Below are 13,632 nucleotides of genomic sequence, written 5' to 3'. Positions count from 1 at the left end.
TTGTCAAGTGTTTTCTTTCTACGAGAGTTTTTCTAGCTCACCTTTACATGTAACACAAATAATTCAACATTTCAACATTTAGTGTTTTAATTAAATAGATATTCCATTCCTGAATAACATAAGTTTCACAACAATTCTCCACCAAGAAATGTAAGGTGGACAATTCCATGACTTATTCTAGTCTGACCAATAGTTAGTTCTCACATATGAATATCCTCATATTTTTAACTAATTATTGGCCAAAGATAAATCTCGGCACCATGGACACCTTACAATAATACAAAATAGTTGGTGACTTAGAGTTTACTTTATATCTAACTGAGGTTTGTAATATAGCTGGCACAAAGGGCTTATCCTATTCATATAAAACACATATAGCACCCGCAAAAAAACACTTACTAGCATGTAACATGTGTTTATGTTATAATAATATTATTTCTTCTGAATTTTGTGCCAGTAAAACTATTTAGTATAAGAATTAAATATATCCAAAACGTTGCAATATGTCCAATATAAAAACATTCCAATTTTCTCGAACCATTCTAGGATGACTGCGCCAACCAATACTGCAATGTATCCTATATTTAGAAAATACAGTGCCCAAAATTGTGATTCATATTAGCCTTGAGTATCACTCTAGTATCAACTGAATTAATTTTATATTTAGGAGCAGCATTAAGTGAGCAATAGAAGTGTGCATGCATAGCAGAGACATACTACCTCCTTTCCAGTTTACAAGTCCAGGGCATACTCCTAGATTGTTAGTCTTTCCAACTTAATATGAATTGTGTATTATAATAATTATATCATTAGAAATATAACTTTTGAAGTTTTTAATGGTATATTTTTTTTGGTGAAATATAACTCGTATTATGTTGGTCAAATCGTCAACCTAGAGATACGGGAAACGAGTAAAGTCTTTTTCTTTTTGAAACGGTTTTATTTTTTTAAATGGAAACGAGTAAGCCTTACAAACTGGAAAAGAGGACCGGAAAAGAGGGTAGTATCTCTCTAGAGACAGGTGGCGGTTTATTTTTTTGGGAGATGAAATAGGTGGAGTTATAGGGAGGGACAGCTTGATCTAGCGTGTGTCCAAAGGTGTTTCGTGCGTACCTGGAGAACCTTTTCCTTTCTCTCTCTCTCTCTCTCTACCCCTTCAGTTAAAGCGATATACACATGGAATTCTGGTCTCCAAATCTTTATTACTTCCTCAAAACCCCCTTCACCACCCCCTCCCCCCGGCCGGTCTCTCCCTTTCCTCTCCACCCCTATCTCTCCTGTCTCCATCCACCTCTTCTTCCTTCTCCTCCTCCCTCCACCCTGTGAATAATCCTCTCTCTTACATGTGATCATGCTTAGGCAGGGAAGATAGCCAGGCAAGGTGCTACTGTCCCCTTGGCAGGAGTAACTGAGGTGACGACTGAGACATGGACGATGGTGCAACGGCAACGACAGGAGGAGGTACAAGCAGCGGCGGCCACCACCTCATCGGATCGAGGATTGAGGAGCACCGCAAGTACATGTCGGAGTCGAGCTGCTGCCCCAGGTGCGGCCACAAGATCGACCAGAAGCTGGTACATACGCACGATCTCGGCCCGTGACAATTTCGGTTCTGCTATAGGCCTTCTTTCTGTTGATTCATTGTGTATATGTATGTTGCCCGCAGGATTGGGTGGGGCTGCCGGCCGGGGTGAAATTCGACCCGACGGATCAGGAGCTGATCGAGCATCTAGAGGCGAAAGTCCAGTCCGGCGGCACGGCGGCCGTGGCAGCCCCGTCTCACCCTCTCATCGACGAGTTCATACCCACCATTGAGGGGGAGGATGGCATCTGTTACACCCACCCGGAGAAACTGCCAGGTTAATTTGCATAGTTTTTTCTATTGCCGGGAAGTTAACTTATAGCGTAGTAACTTATTATATTATAAATCTAGAACATCTGTTTCTAGCTACCCACCGTACGTTTCCAATCTCTTGAAAGTGCTTTCTTCTGTCAGGAATATTTTCTCGAAATACAATGTTTTAGTTTTTGGAGTTCTGCAATTTCAGTTTCTTGTTTCGTAGCTCAGGCTCTTTTTTTTGTTCTCGTTATTTTTTTATGTTCTCGCTATTCTATTGTGTATACATTCACCATCCTGTCTTTCGTGTTCTGGGATTTGCTTTGCATTTGAATACTTGATGCGCGTATCTCCATACATATGAAAAGTATATTACTGGTAGATTTTCAAGTGCACTGTAGGAATCTTGGAACAAAAGGAAGAAAATATTGTACACCCATATCTCTCGGTACTGCACGTACGACATTAATGGCCATGGCATATTTCTCTCTCTCTCTCTCTCTCTCTCTCTCTCTCTCTAGAATGAAATGTGACATGAGATCTGCCCCTAGCTTCCAAAGTTAGGTTTTGTCCCCCTCTCAAGGTTGTTATATCCTCCAACAGCCGACGGGGTGATGTTGCATAGCTGCATCACTGTCTCTTTTCTCGCTTTTTTTTCCAAAGTCATGTTTTTCTTAAAGTCGTCCAACCAAAACAGACATGACTAATCCTCGGGTGGCATGCACGTCCTGACATCCATGGCCATGCTCATGCAGGTGTGTCCAAGGACGGTCTGAGCAGGCACTTCTTCCACCGGCCGTCCAAGGCTTACACCACTGGCACCCGCAAGCGCCGCAAGATCCAGCCGCCGGCAACCGTGGACGCTTCCGCTCTCTCCTCCGCCGGATCAGTAGCTGCGGGTGCGGCTCACCAGCAGCAGCAACAACAGCAGCGGAGTGAGACGCGGTGGCACAAGACTGGCAAGACGCGGCCGGTGGCTGTGGGCGGCCGACAGAGGGGGTGCAAGAAGATCTTGGTGCTCTACACCAACTTCGGCAAGCACCGGAAGCCCGAGAAGACCAACTGGGTGATGCACCAGTATCACCTCGGCGAGTCTGAGGAAGAGCGCGAGGGCGAGCTCGTCGTATCTAAGATCTTCTACCAGACGCAGCCGAGGCAGTGCGGCGTCGGGGATGGAGCCTCGGCATCAGTCCCGGCGTCTAGCACTGGCACGTTCGCCATGGAGAGGAGGAGGGCCGACGGTGCGGGCAGATCACGGGCGGTGCACATGACCCCGTCCGACATGGTCAACGCCGCATTCCATGGCACCACACGCATTCAGGACTTCAGCTTCTCACAATTCAGAAACAACATCGAGGAGGTTAGTTTTGATCAATCTCTTCTAGTAGTACTCCCTCTCTTGACCGAGGGAGTAGTTCTCTTCTAGTAGTAGTTGGGGGATTTGGGCTTGCGGCACGAGTGCAAGATGTTTTTTTAGATGAAAGATAAGTTTCTTTTTGGTATTTCCTCAGCCGTTCAATCTAACATACTGTTGGGGGCAGATGGGAATGGAAAGACGGATGGATCCATAAATAGACAAGATATCAAGGGAAAATGCACATTGAACAACTTAGAGCGAAACACTCACCTACCTACTCTAGATGGGATACCCTCCTTTTCAGAAGAAACAAAAACACAGTTTGGATGTACACGCAACCGATGTCAATATGAGAGGAGGAAGGGAGGGAGGCCAGGCATGCCCGATGGAGAGAGAGGAAGAGAGAATAAGGTGGTGTTTGTTTGAGAAGTCCTAGGACTTTTTCTAGTCCCAGGGACTAATCAAAAAAGACTCTCTAGTAGAGTCTTTTTCTAGTCCATATAAAAAAAGTCCCTCATGTTTGGTTTCTAGAGACTTTTTAGGACTTTTTCTAGTCTCTGGGACTAAAAAGTCCCAGAACCAAACACCCCCTAAGAGGGATGTGCGGAGGGACACAAAAGGGAGCGAGGAGGTTGACCCGAGTGGTGATTGAAGAGAGCGATGATGGCTAGAGCTGCGACCTCCACCCCATGAGGCTAGGGTCTCACTTGCGCTAAACGGATGATGCCGAGCCCTTCCTCACAAAGATTAAATAAGTTTTATTTGGCATTTCCTTAGTCATTCAATCTAACATATTGTTGGGGGGAGAGGGGAGGGAGAGACGGGGGGATCCAAAAATAGACAAGATATCAAGTGAAAATGCACATTGAACAACTTAGAGTGAAACACTCACCTACCGGCTCTAGATTGGGATGTCCTCCTTTTCAGAAAAAAAAAACAAAGTCAGGATCTACATGCAACCGATGTCGATATGAGAAGAGGAAGGGAGGCAGGTCGGGCATGCCCGATGGAGAGAGAGAGGAAGTGGGAATAAGAGGGATGTGCAGAGGGACGCAAAATGGAGTGGGGAGGTTGACCCGAGTTGCGGTTGAAGAGAACGATAATGGCTAGAGCTGTTGACCTCCACCCCTTGGGGCTAGGGTCTCACTTGCGCTAACTGGATGATGCCGACCCCTTACCTCGTGACGTCGATGAACTTAGTTTCCTTATACGTTTCCCAACAATAAGGTAGGAGGAAGAATAGGTGGGTTGGAGGAGCAAAGAGGTTTAGAGGAATCACACAAGAAAAGAAATCATAGTTTTAAATTATTAGATGCTTTTCTTCCTTTCAAAATTTGGGAGATATATTTGCAGCTAGGGTGAGTGGAATGACAAAATCAAAACCTTTCATGAAGAGCAATGTCAAACCAAAAACACCGATCCGACATTCATCATGAATATTGAATTGTCGAGTACAAAATAGCACATTTAAGCACATCGACTGATGTAAGTCATTATAATGTGATTTGCATATCAACAAAAAGTATATAACATTAAACAATAAGTTACACGTATTTTTGGTATTTATTTTGCTTCTCCGGGCATAGATAAAATTTGTATTCAAAGTTTTGTGGTTTTGAAGATTTCTATTCGGTTAAATTTGTTTGGGGATGACTTATTTGTGTTGCTTTCCAAGCTATATGGTAGCGTGGAAGCGACTAAGACATGGTAACAATAGATGTTTACGGCATAACTCATGCCATCGTGTGTTTTCACATTGGCACATCAAAGGAAACCCGATGTGAATCTTCAGAAACTAAATAGCTAGCTTCCACTAATAGTCCTGGTAGACACGCTATCTTATGAGTGTTGCTATGCGTACGATAAATCTTGTACGATTTTAGTACAACCTTACATGGGGGCCTTTGATGCATCAGCCCAAAGCAAGGGAGTCAACCGGATTAAGCATCATATTGCAATCGTAACCTCAAGTGTCGTATGCACGGCACTTTCACTAAGTTATAGAGTATGTATGATTCCGGCTTCCTCAGCCTACCTATATAGCCAGCAGAACTGCTCACATTATCGGCTTCATGTCCTTTTCATTTCAATTTGGATGCTGTAAAATTGATCATATTTCTTTATTTCAATTTGAAGTAGGAAGGTATCTTGGAGATGAAATGTTCCCTTTTCCATTATCAACGAAATGTAGGTAGGAATTTGATGCAAAGTTTTTGTTTGGGAGGGTTGTGGGGTCACTGTGGTGTCAAGGCAAATGTGTCCATTCAGCACAATCTGATCAATGAATTAATATAATGGTAAGGTGAGGGAAATTCTTGAAGAAAACAGTAATAGCTAGGGTTGAGATCTTACCTAAAGTGATGGATGTCTTTGACCTACATGCATGCATGCAATGCTGAAGTAACACATATTTCCATGCCATGCAATTAATTAAGATGTAAGAAGACGTACACAAACTGGTTGTAGGTCAGTTCTATTACACGCCTAGTCCACAATCTGCACAGTATCAAATACTGTGCTTAATTAGGGCATCACTTTGTCCACACAGCAAGCAACCCTAATTAAGGGCACGAATAGTCTATTCATTACCCACATGTTTATATATGTATCAGCATATACAAAATCTAAGAATAATATCTCTTGCATTACTTTCTAAATTTGTTCACTTTCCCTGTCTACCAAACAGTGAGACGTTTACTCATCAATAAAGCTTGAGTGTAACATAATTAAGTTTTTCTTAGAGAACTAACAAAATTAAGTTATGGGTTACCATGTAGTATCATTCCGTTCCAAATTATAAGATGTTCTAACTTTTTTTCTGATGTATATGGACACATTTTACTGTGTTTATTCATTCATTTCAATCCAGTCCATATATAAATATCGAAGGGAATACTTGTCAATGTAGTTAATTATTACGTACAGTACGATTTATACCGTGCAAGTATTAACATTTACAGCTAATGTGTATACACGCAGGTGGGAATGGGAGGATCAGATCACCAAGTGGTGCAAGTTAGGGCTGACGAGGGAGTGCTGCATCGTCCTGCATCGCTTCACCATCAGCACCCCCACCAGCAGCAGCATCACGTCGTGGACGAGCACGATCACCGGCGCCACCACCACCACTACGCCGGCCTCCAGCAGGAGCACCACCACTCGTCGACAGCGGCGTTCCACGTAAGCACACCGACGGACCCCATTGCCACGCTGATTGCGGCGCCGCCTGTCCACCAGGGCTCGGTTGTGCTTGCGGCGCCGACGGCGGAGCCCTATGGTCATGGGGCACCGAGCTACCATAATCAGGTAGCTTACCAGCATGATCCATGCAGTTTGTTTGGCGTTGTACCTAAGTATATACACTTTATTCTTACGGTTTGGTTTGATTAATCTGTGACACAAAACGAATGTGATTAGGAGGATGAGCGGCCACACCAAACGCGAAAGTTCGATGGACGGTCGACTTCTGGCCTCGAAGAGGTGATCATGGGATGTACATCGAGGAGGTCCAAAGGAGGAGTAAGAAACTCTCTCTCTCTCTCTCTCTCTCTCCCGCAGACTTCACATCTTTTTAGTGTTGAACATGGGAAGTTCGATCGTAGTACCAATAATGGCGCACATGTAGTGCTGCTACTAGATATTTATTTCTTCTTGTTTCTGGTGCCATTTCTCTTCATGGTAGTCAAATTAGGAATATCTGGTGGGCATGAGCCGACTAACAATCCCGGATGGAGGAAGTACTCACATTGGTTACAAATGTGTGTATTACTAACTGGGTACCACACTACAACTAGTAAGATACAAGACCGGGCTTTGATCCCATAGATCAGTGCTCTAACTTTTTACAACTAGATCAATGATATAATTTTTACGGTGGAACGCCACTGTCACCGGTCTAATACCCTAGTTGTACGACACTGTCTTAACCTTTGTTCTACTCCCTATATTGGATGTAATAATGTCTTGTATTATGGGACCAAGGAACTATTTTTTTACAAATATCAAGTAACTCTTGATCTCTGCAAGACTTCTAATTGTTTACCCCTCCTTTTCTTTCAGGAAACATCAGGCAGCAAGGAGGACACAGAATGGCAGTACCCATCCTTCTGGCCTTCTGACAACCAGGATCATCATGGGTGAAAGAGCAAACACATCTGCCATGCACCTTAGGGCACTAGCCGGTCTTGGAGAGGTACCCAAAGCCGAGCCAAAACATCATCATTACTGCCATGATAGGATCATCATACATTTCACCAATCGTCTACAAGACTAAAAAGCACAGGTATAGTAGCATAGGAGGAGTGGCTTCCAGGAAACACCCAAAAGGCAAAGTGTCCAACAAAATCAAACCCCAGCTTTTATCCCCCCCCCCTCCCCCCTCTATCTAGAATTAGCTTTCTCTTCACCCAATGTGTCTAGATAGAAGGATGGAAGTTTCATCTGAGTGCATAAATTCGTATGTCTAAAGAGACAAAGACGATATTTGAGAAAAAGCAAAAGGGGAAACAGAAAAAAGAAAAAGGAGAGTACATAAAACAAAGGCCATGACATCACAAGAGAAGGTCAGTTAACCGCCGGCTGTGGTTGCTCACGCTGATCAATGCAAATCATTGTGGCAATCATCGTTTACCGTGGTCTTTTTGGTCAATTGTCACCATATTAGTATTGAATAATCAGGAGTATACCATACTTTTTTTTTCTTGCTTTCTGATTCTATTGCTTCATTAGTTAATTGTGTACACCAATTTACTTTTACTTTTTGAAACATGTTTGAGCAAAGAAGCTAACATTTGGGAAAGGAAGGAAATGATGCCTTTGTAAAGCTGGCATATGCCCTATTGAGTTGGTCCATTTGTTTACATGTTCGATTATTTAATAGTTTTATGAGATATACATGTGTCAAGAAATATTCCATGTCCAAGCAAACTAAGACGGCAAAGTAAAATGATTGGGGGCTTTAGTTCCAAAATCATCCTTTTTCCTTGAGGAACATCTTTGGTTCCAAAACCTTCTCAGTGCCATGCATGAGACTCAATGTTACCCATATTCTTTTGTGACACTGTCATGCAAAAGAAGAGAGCTAGCTAGGGGCAAGGAAAAGCTTTTCATGTCACCTGCTATGAATGAAAAGGCTTTATGTCACCTCTTACTCCTAATATATTTCCCCCCTCATCTTTTCGGAGCTTTTGCAAAAACAGTTGATTGGACCATGGACGGCTAACACTTGAACTGAATGCTTCCCATGCAGACTGCATGCATGTGTTTATTTAGGCGCTGGCTTCCTGGTAGGGTTGAAGTTACAATACAACTTTTGCATGTGTAGTGGAGGAGGCATATGAGCACGCAGCATGGTCCTGATACTGCCCTTCTCAGATTCTTCCAGACCACTGTGATCCTATGAGTACCTCCGTTTCGTCTCAAAATGTTAAGACTGTTGCGTCAACTTCTTTTTTATATACTCCCTCCGTCTCAAAATAAATGTCTCAACTTTATACTAGTTCTAGTATAAAGTTGTATTAAGGTTAGAGACACTTATAAAAAGCATAAAGCAAATTTTTACTGCTTCCAGCCTCTGTATAAAATAAATACATAAAAACCTTAACAGTTTACACATTTCGTGTCCGATGACACCAAGTGTGAAATAAGATCACATATCATCCACTAGATTTAAAGAACGCTGAGATTGTTACTGGAAAGAATGAAGAGGATGTGTGTGTCTCAGTTGGGGCACTTAAACACAAACCTGGCCAAATGGGCCGGCCTGGCCCGGCATGGCGCGGCCTGAGTTAAACGAGAAAATTCCTTATTTGACACTGTCTTAAAATCTGGTTTCTTATTTGACACTGAAAAAGTTTTTCTTCCCTATTTGATACTAGTCCTAAATTTTATTCCCTATACGACACTTTCGTCCATTTTGAGCCTAAATGATACCTGAAAAGACGATTTTACCCCTCATGCGGTATGTGTGTGCGCGCGCGTGTGTGCTGTTGCGTGTGTGGGTGCACGCGCACATGTGTGCTGCTACTGCATGTGTGTGTGTGCATGTGTGCTGCTGCGTGTGTGTTTGCTACTGCGTGTGTACGTGCGCGCGCGCGTGTGCTGTTGCGTGCCTATGTGCTGCCTGCATGTGTGCTGCTGCTGCTGCATGTGTGTGTATGTGTGTGTGCTGCGTGCGTGTGTGTTGCTGCGTGTGCATGCGTGTGTGTGCACGTGCGTGTGCGTGTTGTTGCGTGTGTGTGTGCGCGTGCGTGTGTGTTGGTGCATGTGTATGTGTTGCTGCGTGTGTGCTCATGCCCTCGCACTGATGCTGCGTGTGTGCACTATTGCCCCCCACACACATACCACATGAGGGGCAAAAGAGTCTTTTCAGGTGTCATTTAGGCTTAAAATGGACGGAAATGTCATATAGGGAATAAAAATTAGAACTTGTGCCAAATAGGGAAGGCATTTTTTTCTAGTGTCAAATAAGGAAGCACATTTTAAGATAGTGTCAAATAAGGAATTTTCTCGAGTTAAACTGGCCAGGCACGGCACGGCCCGACCAGGCATGCTTAGTAGATGGGCCGTGCCAGGCCGGCACACATGCTGACCTCCATGGCCCATGCACAACACCACTATTAAATGGGCTGACTAGACTAGTTTGTTTTCTTTGAACTGCTCTTGAACCTTTGTCGATACCTTGTTATGCTCGGTGGTTGATTTATAATATAAAGCGGGGAAACCCTTTTTCGTCACTATTAAAAGGGCCGGACCATCGACACGTTTCACTACAAAAAAAGACACATTCGTGACATTTTCGGCCGAATGAATTTTTTTTCTGTCATACATATGACACTTCTATGACGATAATTGTGACAAAACCCGGTATCATCATAGATGTGGTGGGCTCCTACTTCTATGACAAAAAATCATGACAAAAAATGGGCTTTTCGTCCTGTGCGGGCCGGAGACGCAGCTGCATGACATTCTTTGGGCCGTCCATGACGGAAAAAAATATGGTAGAAGCGAGGGGGGGAAAATTTTGGGGAGTTCCCGGTTACGGTGGGAGGTCGGGGGCCGAGCGATGCGCGTTTCTCTCGTACAAATACGCGCGTGTGTGCGAGGCATTGGCTCTAACTGAACCCGAGCGAGGCGTTGGGCTCTAACTGAACCCGAGCGATTGCACTGCAGGCTACGCGTTACTGAACCCGAGCGATTGATCGATGGTTGTTAACTGAACCCGATTGAGCCATTCCTTCGCTACTGCTGCTAACTGAAGCCGATCGATGCTGCCTCTGGGATGAACAGTGAGCGTTGCGGGGGGTTTGGATGAACAGTGAGCGGTGGCGTTGCCTCTGGATGAACAGGACCCCGTGGTGTGGTGGAGGGCTGGATGAACAGTAGACAGTGGAGGGGTGCCCGTGGAGGGGTGGTTGAACAGGACCCCGTGGTGTGAAGGGCTGGATGAACAGTAGACGGTGGAGGGGTGGTTGAACAGTAGCCGGTGGAGTAGCGCGTGGTGGAGGCTGGATGAACAGGAGCCCGTGGAGGCTGGAGGAGGTCGACGGTGAAGATGAAGAATATCCCGTGGAGTCCCGTTTTGCGGTACGCCACACCCCTCCTGATGAACAAGACCCCCGTTTCGATCGTAGGAGGTCCGTTTCGTCCGTTTTGCGGTACGCCACACCCCTCCCGATGAACAGGACCCCCGTTTCGACCGTAGGAGGTCCGTTTCGTCCGTTTTGCGGTACGCCACACCCCTCCCGATCAACAGGACCCTCGTTTCGACCGTAGGAGGTCCGTTTCCTCCGTTCTACGGTAAGCCAGGCCTAGTTTCCATCGCCTATTCCGTCCAAGCCCTCCCGATGAACACGACCACGCATTCCGTTCCGACCCAGTCGGTTGGCTCCCACGCGTTCCGTTGCCTCCCGATGAACACGACACATTCCGTTGCCTCCCCATGAACACGACGCATTCCGTTGCCTCCCCATGAACACGATGCATTCCGTTGCCTCCCCATGAACACGACGACGACACTGTTTCTCCGTTCCGACCCAGCCATGTACACGAGCCCTGGCCGTACGTATGCGCGAGTAGGCGTTCGAGACCCCGCCCGTATATACACATACGTGGCCGTATTTTCTTTCTTGCACCCTGGCCGCTGTACGTACGTGTACATGCTACGTACGCGCCTCTACTACGACACGTACGCGCCTCTACATCCACCAGTATATATGTACATACACGTTTGCGACTAGAATGACAACGCTACGTACGCTTCGACCAGGTGGGTCCCGACTATGAGGCACTTCCTTACGTGCAAAGATGTAGCTGGTGGGTCCCAGCAGTCAGGGGGAAGAATCATTTTTTTTGCCCGGACACACTTCCTTGCGCGCGAAGATGTAGCTGGTGGGTCCCAGCAATCTGGGGGGCGAATCATTTTTTTTGCCCGGACGCACTTCCTTGCATGCGAAGATGTAGCTGGTGGGTCCCAGCAGTCAAGGGGAAACATTTTTCTCGCGAAAAACGATGGCCCGTCCGGTGGGTCCCCGCTGTCAGGTGGAGGAATCATTATTTTGCGCGTAATAAGGAGGCACTTCCTTGCTGCGGCTGTGGACCCAACTGTCAGCCTTTCCATGTACAGTCCATGTTCGATGGAAGTCATTCCTTGACCACGTTGACCACTGAAAGATCGTGGATGTCGCCTAGAGGGGGGGGGGGGTGAATAGGCGCTTTAAAATAATTACGGCTGAGGCTTGAACAAATGCGGAATAAACCTAGTGGTTAATTTGTCAAGCACAAAACCTACAACAACTAGGCTCACCTATGTGCACCAACAACTTATGCTAAGCAAGATAAACTACTAGGTGATAGCAAGATATATGACAAGAAACAATATGGCTATCACAAAGTAAAGTGCATAAGTAAAGAGCTCGGGTAAGAGATAACCGAGGCACACGGAGACGACGATGTATCCCAAAGTTCACACCCTTGCGGATGCTAATCTCCGTTTGAAGCGGTGTGGAGGCACAATGCTCCCCAAGAAGCCACTAGGGCCACCGTAATCTCCTCACGCCCTCGCACAATGCAGGATGCCGTGATTCCACTAAGGGACCCTTGAGGGCGGTCACCAAACCCGTACAAATGGCAACCCTTGGGGGCGGTCACCGAATCCGTACACTTTGGCAACCCTTGGGGGCGGTCACCGGAACCCGTCAAATAGCTCGGGGCGATCTCCACAACCTAATTGGAGACCCCGACGGTTGCCCGGAGCTTTACACCATAATGATTGAGCTCCGAACACCACAAAGGTTGGGGTTAACTCCCCAACGACACCACAAAGCTTCACCATAATGGAATATGGCTCCGAGGTGACCTCAACCATCTAGGGCGCCCAAGCACCCAAGAGGAACAAGCTCAAGGGTACCAAGCACCCAAGAGTAATAAGCTTCTCAACTTGTAACTTCCACGTATCACCATGAAGAACTCAAACTGATGCACCAAATGCAATGGCAAGGGCACACAGAGTGCCCAAGTCCTTCTCTCTCAAATCCCACCGAAGCAACTAATGCTAGGGAGGAAAATGAGAGGAAGAAAAAGAAGGAGAACACCAAGAACTCCAAGATCTAGATCCAAGGGGTTCCCCTCAGAGGAGAAAGTGATTGGTGGAAACGTGGATCTAGATCTCCTCTCTCTTTTCCCTCAAGAACTAGCAAGAATCATTGGAGGGATTGAGAGTTAGCAAGCTCGAAGAAGGTGAACAATGGGGGAAGAACACGAGCTCAAAGGATAAGGTTCATTGGGGAAGAAGACCCCCTTTTATAGGTGGGGAAAAAATCCAACCGTTATGCTCACAGCCCGCACAAAGCGGTACTACCGCTCCAAGGAGCGGTACTACCGCTAGGGCGGAAGTACCCCTTTGAAAAACAACAGCGAGGAGGCAAAAGGCCAGAAGAACTTCCGGAGCGGTACTACCGCTCGTCCTCACGGTACTACCGCTCGTCCTCACGGTACTACCGCTCGACCTCATGGTACTACCGCAATTGGTAGCGGTACTACTGCTTGCGAGTGGTACTAAAAAATACATCCGGGCCTACCACCGCAAGACTTGGGACGAGTTTTTGGTCCGGAGCGGTACTACCGCTGTAGGAGCCACGGTAGTACTGCTCTGGAGCGGTAGTAAAAAATTACATCCGCTCCAATTCGCGGTAGTACCGCTGCAGCCTTTTCAGAACACCAAAACTGCCACAACTTTTGCAAACGGACTCCGAATTCGGTGAAACCAAGTTTGTTGGAAAGCTAGCGACAAGGGCTAACACAATCTTCAAAGAAATATCAATAATAATTAAATGAGAAAAGGCCCATAATAAAATGGTGAGAACCCTTCCTTGGAAAAGACCGGTAAAACCTCCAACACCGAAAACATCATAGAAGACACATGCGAACTCCGTTTTCGATG

At 46.0% G+C, this 13,632-nt stretch overlaps 1 protein-coding gene across 1 annotated transcript; it reads left to right on the top strand.

Moving 5' to 3' along the window:
- Positions 1-1,226: 1,226 nt before the first annotated feature.
- Positions 1,227-8,083, top strand: LOC123147996 (NAC domain-containing protein 75). Its single transcript, XM_044567340.1, has 6 exons — positions 1,227-1,574; positions 1,667-1,859; positions 2,593-3,197; positions 6,174-6,500; positions 6,612-6,713; positions 7,254-8,083. The coding sequence occupies exons 1-6, from the start codon at positions 1,428-1,430 to the stop codon at positions 7,332-7,334; spliced, it is 1,455 nt and encodes a 484-aa protein (XP_044423275.1). The 5' UTR covers positions 1,227-1,427; the 3' UTR covers positions 7,335-8,083.
- Positions 8,084-13,632: the final 5,549 nt, after the last annotated feature.

Source organism: Triticum aestivum, chromosome 7A (genome assembly GCF_018294505.1).
Source record: "Triticum aestivum cultivar Chinese Spring chromosome 7A, IWGSC CS RefSeq v2.1, whole genome shotgun sequence".
Classification (NCBI taxonomy): domain Eukaryota; kingdom Viridiplantae; phylum Streptophyta; class Magnoliopsida; order Poales; family Poaceae; genus Triticum; species Triticum aestivum.
Note: the sequence above shows the minus strand (reverse complement) of the source record. Positions and strands in the feature narration are given on the sequence as shown.

Coding starts and splice junctions, on each gene's coding strand:
- LOC123147996 (XM_044567340.1), top strand. CDS start 1,428: ATGGACGATGGTGCAACGGCAACGACAGGAGGAGGTACAAGCAGCGGC. Junction 3,198..6,173: donor TCAGAAACAACATCGAGGAG/GTTAGTTTTGAT, acceptor GTATACACGCAG/GTGGGAATGGGAGGATCAGA. Junction 6,501..6,611: donor CACCGAGCTACCATAATCAG/GTAGCTTACCAG, acceptor GAATGTGATTAG/GAGGATGAGCGGCCACACCA.